The sequence below is a fragment of the Anguilla anguilla genome, chromosome 1 (genome assembly GCF_013347855.1).
Source record: "Anguilla anguilla isolate fAngAng1 chromosome 1, fAngAng1.pri, whole genome shotgun sequence".
NCBI lineage: Eukaryota > Metazoa > Chordata > Actinopteri > Anguilliformes > Anguillidae > Anguilla > Anguilla anguilla.
Window position 1 is genome coordinate 79221302 of NC_049201.1, and position 19167 is coordinate 79240468.

The following is a 19167-nucleotide window of genomic DNA, read 5'->3' on the forward strand; positions in this document are numbered from 1 at the left end:
TGTTACGTATGAATGAATCCACCTCTCCCCGTTCGCCACGTCTGTAATTGCATTGGCTTCAAGGAAGCGCCATTTGCCTAATGCACTCCAGCAGCGCCGATTTGCCTACTGACAAACTCTGTTGACGAGAGAACACTTCATCATTTTCCTGAGGAACAGAGTTTGAACTTCCACAACACACCTAATGTGCATAATGCCCAACCACAAGGCTTGAGGGACAAACTTAATGCAAATGTAAATACAAAAAAATTTTTTTTTTAATTTTTTTAATACAACCATTAGACTATTCTAGTGGTTCCCTGAACATACTGTTTAAAACAGCAGGAACGCACTGTGATCTGTTCCAGGAACCATTACTCTGTGAAGATTTTAAACCTAGTTTCAGGGTCTCTGCGAACCTTTCAGCTGACTCATTGGTAGATGGGTGATATGGTGCTGACGAAACGTTGTGGTAGTCCAAATTGGCTGAAGATAGCTCCTTGATGGTAATCTCTGATTAAGTATTTTTCATGATGGCTACCTCAGGCCATTTACTGTGAGCATCAACAACTAAGAACATGTGGTCTTCAAATGGCCCGGTGAAGTCTATGTGGACTCTCTGCCATGGTTCTTCCAGCCAGCTCCAGCTGTGGAACATTTCTCAGCTTCTGGAAAGACTGAAGAAGCTTTGGGTTTTTCTTCAATAGCTGCATCCAATCCTGGCCACCAGAAGTAGTTATGTGCAATCTCTTTCATTCGCACCGCACCACAAATGCCCAGACTGGAGCTCATCGACCACATTCTCTCAGAGGTGGTGGAATAATTACTCTATAACACCCAAGGAAAAACAAAACCAGGACTGAACTGTGAGCTCTTCCTCCTCATCGGATATGGCTTCAAACTCTGTTTAACCACTTCTCCCCTTCTAGAAGTGATGTTGTCCATAACCTCTGACATGACAGGCTCAAGGTGTATGTGTTTCTTCACATGCACTGAGGAGGTCACTGGAGCAGCCGCCACTTCTTTGAAATAGAAAATCTCAGCTTCTGCTGGTTCAGGGCATGCCACAGGCAATGGGAGTCTTGAGAGTCCATCCGCATTCTCATTCAGTTCAGACTTCCTGTACCTCATATCCTGTTGGTGGGCAGACTGTTGCAGAGCCCATCGTTGCATGTGACTCAAACAAATGGTTGGAGAGTCTGTTTTTGCTATATGCAAGTACATTTTTTTTTTCTGGAAGCATTTTTTGGCTACTGTATTGTGTGTGTGTATGTCAAGGAATCTAAATGTATATAATTGTAAAAAGAGTCTTTTATTGGCTAACAGATTGCTTAGTTTTGATATAGCAGAATAAATACATCTCAGCAGGCCCAGCCCTATAGTCTTATCTGAAAAGTTTCAATTCCACCGGTGAACTGGCCTGGCTGCTCTGTACCTGTACAAAGTTTGCATGATCATTCACCTGTTAATTCCTGATTTCAATTTTCATTTACATAGCTCCACACAATTGGCTGGCAGATAATTTATTTGTGCCGTCTTTAGTCAAAGAAGTTGTTCCTTCATTGATAAAACTTTGAAGTACATTAGGTTAAGCGCAGAAGTTTTATTTTCAGCATTTCTCCTTTGTCTCTGCAGGTAGTTTTGAAACCAGTTTCTTAAATAGAAGTAAAAGAACCTGCGAGACCATAAACTCTTACACTCCAGAGGAATGTGACTTCTCTTTCCTGGAGGAGGGGTTTTACGCCTGTGATGTTGTTGAGCAGAGGATCAACGAGTCGTCCATGTCGGTGAGTGAGTGTGTGCAGTGAAATCTCAAATGTTCCTCCAAAGCTGCAGTGTTTTCAGAGGTTCAGAGGTTTTATTAAGCAGTCAGTTTAGGTCTTTTAAACAATGTGTGTGGACTCTTTTGCCATTCAGTCTCTTGAAGTGAATACCTGAAACCAGCAGACAGCAAGCATACATAGATATTTCTGACATGGTGTGGCTTAAAAGTGTAAACAATTAATCTTGCCATGAATAGCACCTAATTAGGAAAAACAAACAGCTTGTTAAACATTTTGGGATCGAAAATGTGGTTGGAATGAAAACCTATCCTACACAGGGGTCCTGCGGGACTGAGGTTGGGAACTACTGCAGAAGGACATAAGCTTGATGCCCCTGGTTTAAATCAAGTATCTGCAGCCCAGGTGGTGAAGAGCCACAGGATCTTCTGGTGTTTGTTCACACCATAGCAAGAACAGGCAGGCAGGTAATACATACCCAATAATCTGTGTGATGTGATTTACTGCTGTATGTCCCTGTAAGATTATCAAAGTTGGATGTAAAAACTTCTGGATTAAATCAACACATATTGTATTGCTTCCTATGGTACCCATATGTACTCTATTAGGACTTGAATGAACATTGGACATTTTACTGTGTACACATAGCCTGCTCTGGAAGTGAAATGATGTGAATTTGAAAGTTAATTTATGACTTTCTGTTATATACTTACTATTTTGAAGGAACTACAACTAAGAATGAACACACAAGAGGAGAGAGAACACTTCATCATTTTACTGAGGAACGGAGTTTGAACTACCACAACACACCTAATGTGCGTAATGCCCAACCACAAGCCTTGAGGGACAAACTTAATGCAAATGGAAATACAAACCCTTTACCTTGAATGTCCCATTTCTTTAAAAACAAACATTAGACTGTTCTAGTGGTTCCCTGAACATACTGTTGAAAACAGCAGGAACGCACTGTGATCTGTTCCAGGAACCATTACTCTGGGAAGATTTTAGACCTAGCTTCAGGGTCTGTACGAACCTTTCAGCTGACTCATTGGTAGATGGGTGATATGGTGCTGACTTAATGTGCTGGATCCCATTTCTTCCACGAAGGTTTTGAATTTGTCAGATACCAGCTGTCGCCCATTATCACTCACTAATTGTTGTGGTAGACCAAATTGGCTGAAGATAGCTCCTTGATGGTTATCTCTGATTAAGTACTTTTCATGATGGCAACCTCAGGTCATTTACTGTGAGCATCAACAACTAAGAACATGTGGTCTTCAAATGGCCCGGTGAAGTCTATGTGGACTCTCTGCCATGGGTCTTCCAGCCAGCTCCAGGTGTGGGCCATTTCTCAGCTTCTGGAAAGACCGAAGAAGCTTTGGGTTTTTCTTCAATAGCTGCATCCAATCCTGGCCACCAGAAGTAGTTATGTGCAATCTCTTTCATTCGCACCGCACCACAAATGCCCAGACTGGAGCTCATCGACCACATTCTCTCAGAGGTGGTGGAATAATTACTCTATAACACCCAAGGAAAAACAAAACCAGGACTGAACTGTGAGCTCTTCCTCCTCATCGGATATGGCTTCAAACTCTGTTTAACCACTTCTCCCCTCTAGAAGTGATGTTGTCCATAACCTCTGACATGACAGGCTCAAGGTGTATGTGTTTCTTCACATGCACTGAGGAGGTCACTGGAGCAGCTGCCACTTCTTTGAAATAGAAAATCTCAGCTTCTGCTGGTTCAGGGCATGCCACAGGTAGTGGGAGTCTTGAGAGTCCATCCGCATTCTCATTCAGTTCAGACTTCCTGTACCTCATATCCTGTTGGTGGGCAGACTGTTGCAGAGCCCATCGTTGCATATGACTCCAACAAATGGTTGGAGAGTCTGCTTTTGCTATATGCAAGTAAAAATAATAGAAGCTTTTTTTGGCTACTGTATTGTGTGTGTGAATGTCAAGGAATCTAAATGTATATAATTGTAAAAAGAGTCTTTTATTGGCTAACAGATTGCTTAGTTTTGATATAGCAGAATAAATACATCTCGGCAGGCCCAGCCCTATAGTCTTATCTGAAAGGTTTCAATTCCACCGGTGAACCGGTCTGGCTGCTCTGTACCTGTACAAAGTTTGCATGATCATCCACCTGTTAATTCCTGATTTCAATTTGCATTTACATAGCTCCACACAATTGGCTTATCATTAGGATAATGGCAGAAGTTTTATTTTCAGCATTTCTCCTTTGTCTCTGCAGGTAGTTTTGAAACCAGTTTCTTAAATAGAAGTAAAAGAACCCGCGAGACCATGAACTCCTACACTCCAGAGGACTTTGACTTCACTGTCCTGGAGGAGGGGTCTTGTGCCTGTGACGTCCTTGAGCAGAGGATCACCGAGTCATCCATGTCGGTGAGTGAGTGTGTGCAGTGAAATCTCAAATGTTCCTCCAAAGCTGCAGTGTTTTCAGAGGTTCAGAGGTTTTATTAAGCAGTCAGTTTAGGTCTTTTAAACAATGTGTGTGGACTCTTTTGCCATTCAGTCTCTTGAAGTGAATACCTGAAACCAGCAGACAGCAAGCATACATAGATATTTCTGACATGGTGTGGCTTAAAAGTGTAAACAATTAATCTTGCCATGAATAGCACCTAATTAGGAAAAACAAACAGCTTGTTAAACATTTTGGGATTGAATTTGTGGTTGGAATGAAAACCTATCCTACACAGGGGTCCTGCGGGACTGAGGTTGGGAACTACTGCAGAAGGACATAAGCTTGATGCCCCTGGTTTAAATCAAGTATCTGCAGCCCAGGTGGTGAAGAGCCACAGGATCTTCTGGTGTTTGTTCACACCATAGCAAGAACAGGCAGGCAGGTACTACATACCCAATAATCTGTGTGATGTGACTTACTGCTGTACGTCCCTGTAAGATTATCAAAGTTGGGGGTACAAACTTCTGGGTTAAATCAACACATATTGTATTGCTTCCTATTGTACCCATATGTACTCTATTAGGACTTGAATGAACATTGGACATTTTACTGTGTACACATAGCCTGCTCTGGAAGTGAAATGATGTGAATTTGAAAGTTAATTTATGACTTTCTGTTATATACTTACTATTTTGAAGGAACTACAACTAAGAATGAACACACAAGAGGAGAGAGAGCACTTCATCATTTTACTGAGGAACGGAGTTTGAACTACCACAACACACCTAATGTGCATAATGCCCAACCACAAGCCTTGAGGGACAAACTTAATGCATTACATTACATTACATTACAGGCATTTAGCAGACGCTCTTATCCAGAGCGACTTACACAACTTTTTTACATAGCACTTTACATTGTATCCATTTATACAGCAGGATATATACTGAAGCAATGCAGGTTAAGTACCTTGCTCAAGGGTACAACGGCAGTGTCCTTACCCGGGAATCGAACCTGCGACCTTTCGGTTACAAGCGCAGTTCCTTACCCACTGTGCCACACTCCGGCAAATGGAAATACAAACCCTTTACCTTGAATGTCCCATTTCTTTAAAAACAAACATTAGACTGTTCTAGTGGTTCCCTGAACATACTGTTGAAAACAGCAGGAACACACTGTGATCTGTTCCAGGAACCATTACTCTGGGAAGATTTTAGACCTAGCTTCAGGGTCTGTACGAACCTTTCAGCTGACTCATTGGTAGATGGGTGATATGGTGCTGACTTAATGTGCTGGATCCCATTTCTTCCACGAAGGTTTTGAATTTGTCAGATACCAGCTGTCGCCCATTATCACTCACTAATTGTTGTGGTAGACCAAATTGGCTGAAGATAGCTCCTTGATGGTTATCTCTGATTAAGTACTTTTCATGATGGCAACCTCAGGCCATTTACTGTGAGCATCAACAACTAAGAACATGTGGTCTTCAAATGGCCCGGTGAAGTCTATGTGGACTCTCTGCCATGGGTCTTCCAGCCAGCTCCAGGTGTGGGCCATTTCTCAGCTTCTGGAAAGACCGAAGAAGCTTTGGGTTTTTCTTCAATAGCTGCATCCAATCCTGGCCACCAGAAGTAGTTATGTGCAATCTCTTTCATTCGCACCGCACCACAAATGCCCAGACTGGAGCTCATCGACCACATTCTCTCAGAGGTGGTGGAATAATTACTCTATAACACCCAAGGAAAAACAAAACCAGGACTGAACTGTGAGCTCTTCCTCCTCATCGGATATGGCTTCAAACTCTGTTTAACCACTTCTCCCCTTCTAGAAGTGATGTTGTCCATAACCTCTGACATGACAGGCTCAAGGTGTATGTGTTTCTTCACATGCACTGAGGAGGTCACTGGAGCAGCTGCCACTTCTTTGAAATAGAAAATCTCAGCTTCTGCTGGTTCAGGGCATGCCACAGGCAATGGGAGTCTTGAGAGTCCATCCGCATTCTCATTCAGTTCAGACTTCCTGTACCTCATATCCTGTTGGTGGGCAGACTGTTGCAGAGCCCATCGTTGCATATGACTCCAACAAATGGTTGGAGAGTCTGCTTTTGCTATATGCAAGTACATTTTTTTTTTCTGGAAGCATTTTTTGGCTACTGTATTGTGTGTGTGTATGTCAAGGAATCTAAATGTATATAATTGTAAAAAGAGTCTTTTATTGGCTAACAGATTGCTTAGTTTTGATATAGCAGAATAAATACATCTCGGCAGGCCCAGCCCTATAGTCTTATCTGAAAAGTTTCAATTCCACCGGTGAACTGGCCTGGCTGCTCTGTACCTGTACAAAGTTTGCATGATCATTCACCTGTTAATTCCTGATTTCAATTTTCATTTACATAGCTCCACACAATTGGCTGGCAGATAATTTATTTGTGCCGTCTTTAGTCAAAGAAGTTGTTCCTTCATTGATAAAACTTTGAAGTACATTAGGTTAAGCGCAGAAGTTTTATTTTCAGCATTTCTCCTTTGTCTCTGCAGGTAGTTTTGAAACCAGTTTCTTAAATAGAAGTAAAAGAACCTGCGAGACCATAAACTCTTACACTCCAGAGGAATGTGACTTCTCTTTCCTGGAGGAGGGGTTTTACGCCTGTGATGTTGTTGAGCAGAGGATCAATGAGTCGTCCATGTCGGTGAGTGAGTGTGTGCAGTGAAATCTCAAATGTTCCTCCAAAGCTGCAGTGTTTTCAGAGGTTCAGAGGTTTTATTAAGCAGTCAGTTTAGGTCTTTTAAACAATGTGTGTGGACTCTTTTGCCATTCAGTCTCTTGAAGTGAATACCTGAAACCAGCAGACAGCAAGCATACATAGATATTTCTGACATGGTGTGGCTTAAAAGTGTAAACAATTAATCTTGCCATGAATAGCACCTAATTAGGAAAAACAAACAGCTTGTTAAACATTTTGGGATTGAATTTGTGGTTGGAATGAAAACCTATCCTACACAGGGGTCCTGCGGGACTGAGGTTGGGAACTACTGCAGAAGGACATAAGCTTGATGCCCCTGGTTTAAATCAAGTATCTGCAGCCCAGGTGGTGAAGAGCCACAGGATCTTCTGGTGTTTGTTCACACCATAGCAAGAACAGGCAGGCAGGTACTACATACCCAATAATCTGTGTGATGTGACTTACTGCTGTACGTCCCTGTAAGATTATCAAAGTTGGGGGTACAAACTTCTGGGTTAAATCAACACATATTGTATTGCTTCCTATTGTACCCATATGTACTCTATTAGGACTTGAATGAACATTGGACATTTTACTGTGTACACATAGCCTGCTCTGGAAGTGAAATGATGTGAATTTGAAAGTTAATTTATGACTTTCTGTTATATACTTACTATTTTGAAGGAACTACAACTAAGAATGAACACACAAGAGGAGAGAGAGCACTTCATCATTTTACTGAGGAACGGAGTTTGAACTACCACAACACACCTAATGTGCATAATGCCCAACCACAAGCCTTGAGGGACAAACTTAATGCATTACATTACATTACAGGCATTTAGCAGACGCTCTTATCCAGAGCGACTTACACAACTTTTTTACATAGCACTTTACATTGTATCCATTTATACAGCAGGATATATACTGAAGCAATGCAGGTTAAGTACCTTGCTCAAGGGTACAACGGCAGTGTCCTTACCCGGGAATCGAACCTGCGACCTTTCGGTTACAAGCGCAGTTCCTTACCCACTGTGCCACACTCCGGCAAATGGAAATACAAACCCTTTACCTTGAATGTCCCATTTCTTTAAAAACAAACATTAGACTGTTCTAGTGGTTCCCTGAACATACTGTTGAAAACAGCAGGAACACACTGTGATCTGTTCCAGGAACCATTACTCTGGGAAGATTTTAGACCTAGCTTCAGGGTCTGTACGAACCTTTCAGCTGACTCATTGGTAGATGGGTGATATGGTGCTGACTTAATGTGCTGGATCCCATTTCTTCCACGAAGGTTTTGAATTTGTCAGATACCAGCTGTCGCCCATTATCACTCACTAATTGTTGTGGTAGACCAAATTGGCTGAAGATAGCTCCTTGATGGTTATCTCTGATTAAGTACTTTTCATGATGGCAACCTCAGGCCATTTACTGTGAGCATCAACAACTAAGAACATGTGGTCTTCAAATGGCCCGGTGAAGTCTATGTGGACTCTCTGCCATGGGTCTTCCAGCCAGCTCCAGGTGTGGGCCATTTCTCAGCTTCTGGAAAGACCGAAGAAGCTTTGGGTTTTTCTTCAATAGCTGCATCCAATCCTGGCCACCAGAAGTAGTTATGTGCAATCTCTTTCATTCGCACCGCACCACAAATGCCCAGACTGGAGCTCATCGACCACATTCTCTCAGAGGTGGTGGAATAATTACTCTATAACACCCAAGGAAAAACAAAACCAGGACTGAACTGTGAGCTCTTCCTCCTCATCGGATATGGCTTCAAACTCTGTTTAACCACTTCTCCCCTTCTAGAAGTGATGTTGTCCATAACCTCTGACATGACAGGCTCAAGGTGTATGTGTTTCTTCACATGCACTGAGGAGGTCACTGGAGCAGCTGCCACTTCTTTGAAATAGAAAATCTCAGCTTCTGCTGGTTCAGGGCATGCCACAGGCAATGGGAGTCTTGAGAGTCCATCCGCATTCTCATTCAGTTCAGACTTCCTGTACCTCATATCCTGTTGGTGGGCAGACTGTTGCAGAGCCCATCGTTGCATATGACTCCAACAAATGGTTGGAGAGTCTGCTTTTGCTATATGCAAGTAAAAATAATAGAAGCTTTTTTTGGCTACTGTATTGTGTGTGTGTATGTCAAGGAATCTAAATGTATATAATTGTAAAAAGAGTCTTTTATTGGCTAACAGATTGCTTAGTTTTGATATAGCAGAATAAATACATCTCGGCAGGCCCAGCCCTATAGTCTTATCTGAAAGGTTTCAATTCCACCGGTGAACCGGTCTGGCTGCTCTGTACCTGTACAAAGTTTGCATGATCATCCACCTGTTAATTCCTGATTTCAATTTGCATTTACATAGCTCCACACAATTGGCTTATCATTAGGATAATGGCAGAAGTTTTATTTTCAGCATTTCTCCTTTGTCTCTGCAGGTAGTTTTGAAACCAGTTTCTTAAATAGAAGTAAAAGAACCCGCGAGACCATGAACTCCTACACTCCAGAGGACTTTGACTTCACTGTCCTGGAGGAGGGGTCTTGTGCCTGTGACGTCCTTGAGCAGAGGATCACCGAGTCATCCATGTCGGTGAGTGAGTGTGTGCAGTGAAATCTCAAATTTTCCTCGAAAGCTGCAGTGTTTTCAGAGGTTCAGAGGTTTCAATAAGCAGTCAGTTTGGGTCTTTTAAACAATGTGTGCGGACTCTTTTGCCATTCAGTCTCTTGAAGTGAATACCTGAAACCAGCAGACAGCAAGCATACATAGATATTTCTGACATGGTGTGGCTTAAAAGTGTAAACAATTAATCTTGCCATGAATAGCACCTAATTAGGAAAAACAAACAGCTTCAGTGAATACCTGAAATCAGCAGACACTTGCACATCTCTCTGACAAAAATTTGAGATCTACGGTTTGGCGTCTTGCCTCACCGTTGGTGCTTTGATGATGTCGTTGAATTTTGTGCCCGTTGTGTTTCCTACTGAGTTTCTTTGATGTCACCTCTCACCCTTCCCCAGGATGACAAAGACGCCTTTTATGTGGCGGACTTGGGGGAGGTCCTGAAGAAGCACCTGAGGTGGGTGCGTGCCCTGCCCCGCGTCACGCCCTTCTACGCCGTCAAGTGCAACGACAGCCGCGCCGTTGTCATGACGCTTGCCACTCTGGGGACGGGGTTCGACTGCGCCAGCAAGGTACTGCCCTACACTAGCGACTATTTTTCTCCAGCAGGAGTTCGTGTTTGCATGCTTGTGTGCAGCAACCTTTCCAATAGGATGTTGTGATTCGAGGCTGCACTTAGACTGGGTAGGATTAGGATGCTGAGGGTGCAGCAATCAGCAGACACGAGTACATCATTCAGAGCTTTGACTAGGCCAGTTTCAGTGCTGTCATGTGGGCAGAATCCAGATTGGAGGGGTTCAAAAAGATTACAGCACAACATGAAGGCTTGAAGTTGGGATGCAACAATGTATTCCAGGGTCTTGGTGAAGAAAGAGAGGTTGGAGATATGCCTCTAACCTCTAATTGTTGAGGTAAGAGGTATCCAGTCAAGGTTTCTAGAGGGAGAGCAGCAGTTTTGTCAAACTGAGGGGACTACACCTGTCAGGTTATCTTACACGGTGAGGGTAGGAAAGACTGCATCCAGGGAAAGGCAACATTAGCCTGGGCAACACAGGTGGATGGTAGCTGGGACTGATCTGAACTAAGCTGAGGGGGAAACTGAGTGCAAGCAATGGTGCTGGTTTTTCCACAGAAGATATCGTTAGTAAATCAGTAGTCGATGGAACGAGAGAGGTAGCGGTGGTCCAGAGATTCAGTGCAGTTTCAACAATTATCAAGAAAATAGACGCGGGGAGAAGTGGCAGTCAAGCAGGATGCCAGCAGTACTCTCACCCGGAAGTGACACAGACGGGACAAAATAAATCTCAGTTTGTTGCAGAAACTGTCTGAATTCCACCAGAACTGTCTCTCTCTCATATCAAGCACGAGCAATCAAGTAAGAGCAATCATAAGTCTTTTTTTTCAACATTATTTTATTATTTTAGTGTGCAGGAATATCAGATTATGAGTCCTATATAGGAGTATTTTTCTCATGCCTGCTTATTAGTAGTGTGCCAGTTCATTTGTAGATTAGATGGCAGTTAAACATGTCTTGTCCTAATTTGAACTAATCAGGATGTCCCGTGACCCTGTTTTGCCTGCACCTGTCCCCCTTTTTCAGAATGAGATCCAGCTGGTGCAGTCTCTCGGGGTGGACCCCAGCAGGATCATCTACGCCAACCCCTGCAAGCAGGTGTCCCACATTAAGTACGCCTTTGCCCACGGGGTCCAGATGATGACCTTCGACAGCGAGGTGGAGCTCATGAAGGTCGCCCGTTACCATGAAAACGCCAAGTGAGTGACTGGCACTGACTGCCATATTCTTTCGCTCTTTTCAAGAAAGTTCTGTCCACGGACTGCAAGAAAGGGGCTGGACTTAAGAGGCATAACTTGTAGCAGGAGGCACAACTTGTTGGTTTTCTAATCACACCAAAGAATCACACGAGATGTCATGAAAGAATGAGAGCTTGGCATGATCGGCAAGAGGGCACATCATTATGAGAGTGCAGAATTAACAGCACAATTGAAGCATTGTTTTGATATTCACTGCCTTCCAGTCTTCGGGAATATAATTTGCCTGAACTCATTTGTGTAGGCCCAAACAAATATAAATGCTAATTTTGCAGCAGGGTGGGAGAGTACCCTGGTCTGTTGGTGCACCTGCAGACCCATGAGTTTGTAGTAGAGCCCGACCAATATATCGGTGTGGCCGATATATCGGCCATTATTTGACTTTTTTGACGACATCGGGATCGGCAGTTATGCCGCCGATGTGCCCCGATTTTTTAATAAGTATAATAAACAAAAAAACAATGATTATTTATCTGTACTTGTCTGTTCGAACGTTGTAATTGCTATTTACTAGAATTATCCAGTAGAGAGAGCTCTAATACAAGTGTGAACTGCAGTAGCTGACGCGCTACTTCTCTAATAAGACGTTTGTCACTCGTGCCTCATCCAATATTCTCCACTGCAAGACTTGTCTGCACAGATTCGATTGCCGCAATAAAGGTATGCATATTTAGTGAAAGTTTTTAATTCAATGCGTTTATACGACCACTATGTTTATCAATCCTCATTATCAAGCGAGCGAGCTAGCTAACATATTTGGTTCACTTTAGCAAGCTAGCTGGCTAGCAAGCCTTTATAAAGTGGCAGTGAGCACATAAGCAGCGTAGGATCTACATTTCCAGAGGACATCGCTGTATTCTCAAATAAATAACCAGACAAAATAAAATGGTGATTGAATGTATCACACATTTGTTTTTTTTTATCTGATATAATGATATTAGCTACTATATGATGCTGTGTAAATAGCCAATGCGTGATCGCGTGACACGCGAGTGTGTCATCTAGTCACGCGTCATCGTAGCAAGCTAACCAGACAGTAAAAACGCAGATAAAACACTTCTAACATGGATCATTTAAAGCCATGTTATCTAGCTTTGTCGTGATAACATGAGAGAAGGACTGCTGTTGGAGAAATGAATCAACCAACAGTTAGCGCGGGTAACCTGCACGAAAGCGCATTGTAGTTTTTTTTCACGTATTTCGTCCAGTCAATTTAATTTCATCTAACGTTACACTTGATTCACTCTTTAGCTCCGCTAGATAATGTCTTACTCTTTGAGATCATGCAGTAGAAATAAAATAAGAAAATATAATTCATTTAACTTACTGAGAATATATAATAAGAAATAATGAGGCTGTGTCAATAGCTAATGCGTTATTGCGAGCGAGTGTGTCATCTAGTCACGCGTCAGAGCGCATTGTAGTTATTTTCACCGCCTAATTCTTATGGACAGGGAAGCTCGCTAGATAAAGTCTTACTCTTTGAGATCATGTAGTAGGAATAAAATAAGAAAATGTATGTAATGTACTGAGAATAGATACTAAGAAATAATAATAAATTAATAACAACAACAATAATAATAATAATATTCAAAAAATACATGTTTGAAACTGGAAAACTGATTTTTTTAAATAAATTTTTTTATAGATGGCTGGAAAAGAAAGGAGTAAAAGGAAGTGTGTTGGGTAGTTTCCTTGTTTGCATATGTCCTTTGGAAAATCTCACCCTTGTCCTGCACCACCCTCCCCTCCTCCTCCTCTTCCTCAGGCTGGTGCTCCGCATCGCCACGGACGACTCGAAGGCATTGAGTCGAATGAGCGTGAAGTTTGGGGCGGCGCTGGAGAGCAGCCGGCTGCTCCTGGAGCGTGCGCGGGAGCTGGGCCTCGACATCATCGGGGTCAGCTTCCACGTGGGCAGCAGCTGCACCGACCCCGAGACCTACAGCCAGGCCATCTCAGACGCCCGCTGCGTCTTCGACATGGGGGTGAGCGCCCGGCACTGTGTGAAACACTCCACTCACACGGCAGTTGGAGCTTGAGCTAGTAGTTAAGTGTTGAAAAACTACCCATTTTGACAATAAACCCTTTAGCTCAGAGATCTCAAATTCCAACCGTAGAGGGTTTCAGTTTTCTCATTTATTTTTTTTTTTTTCTGATCTTTAATCAGCAGTAACATTTTGCCCCTGGAAACAAGGTGAGTGGACCTTAGACAATAAATGACTTCAACGGAGCCTTTAAGTGCTGAAGCACACCAAAATCCAGTAGATGTGACAACCTATCAGGGAGTGGACTTTCAGATTCCTGTCATAGCTGATCATGTGATGTGACAGTCTGCAGAAGCATGTGGTGATGTGGCTTGATGCGCAGTGATCTTATCTGTGGTAGTAGGAGTCTGCATTGTGTTAAAGATGTGGTCTCATGATTGACATCTGGCTGTTTTGCAGGCGGAGTTGGGCTACAATATGACCCTTCTGGACATTGGCGGGGGATTCCCTGGGTCCAACGACTCCGAGCTGAAGTTTGAGGAGGTAATTTCTCCACTCTCTCTCTTGGAAATCACACAAAATGTACAGACGAGATTCAGATCTTTTCTGGTAAGAGGATGATGTGGGTGCAGGCATTTGTTTCAGCCTATCGCGTAAAAGCACCTGATTCACCCTGTTTGTAAATCATGATCAGCTGATTATTTGAATCAGGCTTCTAGTGCCAGACCTGTATCCACTGGAAAAGACCTAGGGTAGAAATTAATGTGTAAATGATCCATTCACAAATCTGGTCCTGGAGGCCAGTAGTTCTGCTGGCTTTCAATTTTTCATCTCCAAACAGGGAATGGTTTTGACCTCTATTGCCAAGTGAGTGGAATCTCTGGCCAATCGGTGACATTCATCAATCAGCCAGTTAATTGTAAGGTCGAAGAGAGATAAGCAGTGCTGCTGACCGTCTGGGCCAGACTAAGAGTATCCATTGTGTGAATGGAGGTTGTATGAACATCCTTGCTTTGTTGGGTGAGCTTGAAGAGCTGGGTTTTAATCTTGGCTGATCTGACCTGTACGTCCTCGTCCCCAGTTCACAGCTGTTATAAACCCAGCGCTGGACAAGTACTTTCCAGCCGACTCTGAAGTCCAAGTAATCGCTGAGCCAGGCCGCTACTATGTGACTTCAGCCTACACGCTGGCGGTTAACATCATCGCCAAGAAGGTGGTGATGAAGGAGCAGTTAGCCTGTGATTGTAAGTGTGGTGGGGTCAGGAAAATGGTGTACAAGCCACATGCTCCATCATTAAGCTCTTTAGCCAGTTTTAGCTCTGTCTGCAGAAAGTCAGAACATACTACATACCTCAGAAGATCTGAAGTATAACTAGGTCACCTGTCGGATGGCACCTGTTTCTCCTCACACAGCTCTAACTCCACTTCCCCCCACTGTCACAGATGAAAATGATGGGGCCAACAACAGGACCCTGATGTACTACGTGAACGAGGGGGTCTATGGTTCATTCCTCGCAGTCTTTTTGGATCACACCTATGTCCTGGCAAGTCCGCATAAGGTGCGAGCACAAAGACCGTCAACTGGCACGGTGCTTTCATAATCCTGGCAACACTGCCAAGTTGCAGTGCCGTATCATATTTGTTTGTGTGTCCTCATAAGTGCCCTCGTCCGGTTGCAGTGCCAGGTCATGTTTGCATTTGCTCGTAAGTGAGTTCTCTCTGCCTCATTGCAGAAACTCAAGCCGGGTGAGCGCACCTACCCCTGCAGCATCTGGGGCCAGACCTGCGACGGGCTGGACTGCATTTTGGAGCAGTGCATCCTGCCTGACCTGCAGGTGGGCGAATGGCTGCTGTTCCACAACATGGGGGCCTACACCATCATCTCCTCCTCCACCTTCAACGGCTTCCAGAAGCCCGACATCCACTATGTGATGTCCCGGAGTGTGTGGTATGTGCCTAAGTTCCTTAAGTTTTCTGTCGTGTTTTGCCTTATTTGTAACATTTAGCTTTATGGGGAAGATTCAGAATGATCCCCAAAAACATGTGTATCAATGCAAAGGTGCCAGGTGTGGCTGAACAGCTTATTTTGGTCTCGTGGTCTTTAGAGGTAAATGGTAAATGGACTGCATTTATATAGCGCTTTTATCCAAAGCGCTTTACAATTGATGCCTCTCATTCGCCAGAGCAGTTAGAGGTTAGGTGTCTTGCTCAAGGACACTTCGACATGCCTAGGGCGGGGTTTGAACCGGCAACCCTCTGACTGCCAGACAATCGGTCTTACGTCCTGAGCTATGTCGCCCCCTAGAGGTGCAGTGTGGTTTTTGAAATCCTAACCTGTTTTAGGTCCTAACCATCAGCGTATCCACATTCAGTGTATTTTGTTAAAAGAACTGAAAATATCAGGCCCTCTGGGTAGTATAAGGTATAAGCACTCGCCTACCACCGCAGAGACCGGGGTTCAATCCCCGGCAGCGGTACTTCCGGCTTGGTCAGACATCAGATGTTCCTGCGAAAACAATTGGCAGTGTTCGCGGGTGGGAAGCTGGTGAGGGTATGAGTCCTGATCGTTGCATTAGCGACTCCTACTGGTTGTTCGGGGCCTGCTCAGCTGGGAGGGGATCTGGGCGAGATGGCGTGAACCTCCGCGCGCGTTACGCTCTCCCAGTGAAACTCCTCGCTGTCAGGTGAAAAGAAGTGTCTGGCGACTCCACATGTGTAGGAAGAGGCATGTGGTAGTCTACACCCTCCCCAGGCTGAGAGAGGATAGTGCATCAACCAGGACTGTGATGCACACGGGGAATTGGTATAACGACTAAATTGGGGAGAGCATGGGAGAAAAATGGCAACAAAAAAAAAGAACTGAAACTGTCTCAAACATTCAGTGACATTGGCTTCAAAACGACATTTTAAAAAATACATAAATCAATCCACATTAAAATTCATCAACCGACTAGGAACATTCCATCAAGAGGATCTTAATACCTATGATGCAAAGAGGGAAAACTGCCATTAAAATATAATATGCTGCTTGAAATAAAGGATTGAAATGTTTCTGTGAACACAACTGTGGCTTTGAAAGCCATTGTTGGCCCTGACCTCCAGTGACCTGCCCACCCCCCCCCCCCCCCCCCCCTTCTTTCTTGTTTCCAGGCAACACATTCAGCAGATCTCCACTCAGGGGTTGCATGGCCCCATTGAAGAGGCCTGTCCCAGCGACCTGCCGTCCTGCTGCAGGAAGGAGAGCAGCCTGGAGCTGCCAAGCCCTGCCCACGTGCAGCCACTCCCATGATGCGCAGCATGCAGTGCACTCCCTATGAAGTGGCGATGTGTGGTGAAGAACTGAATTGAAGATACTTTAACAAAATTATTGTGTGAATCTAAGCAAAATTATTAGGTTTCTCTGCAGATACGGGCCCAAGAAGACGGAGAAGCAGACGACCTTGAGCAACTATAAACAGATTACACAGTGCAGCAGCAGCACAAGCCAAGGCCAGCTGGGGTGGCCTACATTAAGAATTAAACCAAAAAGCTCTTTGAAATAAGTTTCCTGACTTTTTCAAATTACTTTTCCGGCTCTTTATTTTATACAGACTATGTTGAAGTAAAACACCTTTTTAGGGATGGCACTGACGGTGACAGTGACTGTGACAGTGATGAGAGTAACAATTTGTGTGGACAAATGTCATTTGTGGATTGCTCACAAAGAAAGAGTAAACGGATTTGATGCGTTCGGATTATAAAAACACGGTGGTGACATTTAAGAGCAGATAAACTTATATTAAGAGCAAATAGTTTATTATTTCCAGTTTAAATGATGCCTGCAGGTACAAATAAATCGGCTCAATTTCACCCGGTTCTGCTACTGACATGGGGGGATTGTCATACTTTCCTCAGAGGTGGATTGAACGACAATAATCAAAGACATAAACGAAGCTACTGATTTAATCACTATCACCAGGTAAAAAAAAAAATATAAATAAAAATATGCAGAGGATTTAAACATTTCTGATTGCTGGGTGTGAATTCATCAACCACACAGTGCAGCAGGTCTTAGCTCTGCATATGCTTGCTAGGAAGATGCTGGAATTCCAGATAGGTGTTTGAAATAGTTTGTACTATTTATTTTAAACTACAGAAAAGATGCATTTGACATTTCAGCCATAACAATAGTTCATAGTGTCTCAGCGACTGAAATACTGCCTCATTATTTCGTGTTATGTTCTGCCGTGTTTCTACTGATTGGACCAAGGTCAGGGTCTGTGTATCTGAGTGACTTCAGTGTTATCTGTAGCTGTTTTATAAAAAGACAAGGCTGAACCATTAGAAGTAGTGGAAATTCATCAAACTCCTTCTTGGAATTGGGATGTGTTCAGGTGGTTGAAAAATGGCCTGGGGGGAATGGGTACTGTTATCGTGTAAGGACTTTTGATGGTCTGTTTTGCCCTGATGCTAATAATAGTTGTGCTTTTAACCTTTTCACCCGATGTGTTCATAAGGCTACCCCAATTGCAACCATTATATCGGAGCCCAACATTACACAGGAATGGCCAGAAGCAACGCAAGGGCTTATGGCTGATGATGATATTGTGATCTGAACCACAGATCGCAGAAGGAGGTTGACAACTGAGTGTGTTGTGACTCGCTCCAATGACGGGTAAGACCTCCGCAAAGAGACAACCTAAGGCAGGGGAGAGTCGACCCCTCAGGTCACCGAGCAACATAACATATGTGTCGAGGCTTATCGCTGGAATAAGTACTGAAGGGAGACGAGTTTTCTCTAGCATAACTAGAATTCTGAGCAACACTAAGTTCCTAGGCCTTGCAGCAGAGCCCGTCTGTCTCCAGGCACATAACCTCCCAAGGACAACAACAAGTTTGACATATAGTGGGAGGAGGATAAGAGAGTGTGGGTAACCTACAACAGGATGGCCGAAGGGAGTACCGGAGGAACATGAGATAATGAGTAAAGCGCCCATAGATTACGGTGCAGCATTGCTAACCTGGGGACAAACACACAAGAGTAGTCACTGAATAAACCATCTGTGGTATAACCAACAGAAGTTTATCAATTACACCATTCAGGCCCTAGCTGGGGTGAAAGAACAACTGCATGCCACTTCATTTATGACAATACAGAATAAGCTAGTTCTTGACACGATGCTAGCTGAGAAACAGGGGGTATGTGAACGGATTGGGGAAGAATGTTGTACAGTCATTTCAATACACACAGGAGAGGGGGTAACATAACAACAGTATTAGAGGCATTGGAAAACCTGAGAGACGAACACGTTAGAAACACGAAGAGAAAATCTAAGGGGTAGTCATGGTGGGACTGGTTTAACATGTCAACATGGAAAACGGCTCTGGTAAAAATAAGGGTGATCATAGGGATAGTATTGTTGGTGTGGTTATTTGCCTCATGTTGTGTAGTTCCATTAATTCAGTCCCTGGTCAAAAGGTTGGTAACTTCAGTCACTGGGCAATTTCTGGTTACAACTAACCTGGAAAGGGACATTACCAATGTAGATAAGTGTGAGAAAATGATTGTAGAAGAACCAGTGTGGCTAATCAATAATGACCCCTCCATCGTTGGGTGTGGTAAATTGACCCCAAGAAAAGAAAATGAACCATTACATGAGACGCACAACGGTGCAAGGAGGGTGGGGTGTTTTGCTGTAACTGTCATTCAAACAGGACCAAACGAGTATCGCAATCAATATGGAAACCCTCTTTGCGAATGGGGTGTGAGAGGAGGTGCTGGCTGGGAATGCTGGAACGTCCATCCACAAGACCACCAGCGCTGCGAGGAAAAGAGCGACCAGA

The 19167-nt window shown here is 43.7% G+C and overlaps 1 protein-coding gene and 1 long non-coding RNA gene across 5 annotated transcripts in view; both read left to right on the top strand.

Annotated features, from left to right (window-relative positions):
- The window catches only part of LOC118234221 (ornithine decarboxylase-like), a 54149-nt gene extending 37263 nt beyond the window's left edge, over window positions 1–16886 (top strand). For 2 of the 4 annotated variants that reach the window (XM_035430629.1, XM_035430649.1), the window contains exons 2-10: window positions 1615–1766; window positions 9928–10101; window positions 11130–11302; window positions 13128–13344; window positions 13804–13887; window positions 14426–14588; window positions 14788–14903; window positions 15078–15292; window positions 16495–16886. In XM_035430629.1, the coding sequence (XP_035286520.1) occupies window positions 1615–1766; window positions 9928–10101; window positions 11130–11302; window positions 13128–13344; window positions 13804–13887; window positions 14426–14588; window positions 14788–14903; window positions 15078–15292; window positions 16495–16633 (1433 nt within the window). In that variant the 3' untranslated portion in view covers window positions 16634–16886. Of the gene's footprint in view, window positions 1–1614; window positions 1767–7190; window positions 7332–7587; window positions 7680–9347; window positions 9500–9927; window positions 10102–11129; window positions 11303–13127; window positions 13345–13803; window positions 13888–14425; window positions 14589–14787; window positions 14904–15077; window positions 15293–16494 lie in introns of those variants that run through there. The other 2 variants (XM_035430634.1, XM_035430642.1) reach the window with 2 other exon arrangements.
- Window positions 4486–6863, top strand: LOC118234273. Its single transcript, XR_004766640.1, has 3 exons — window positions 4486–4626; window positions 4883–4974; window positions 6719–6863. It is a non-coding gene; the product is annotated as an uncharacterized LOC118234273 (long non-coding RNA).
- Window positions 16887–19167: the final 2281 nt, after the last annotated feature.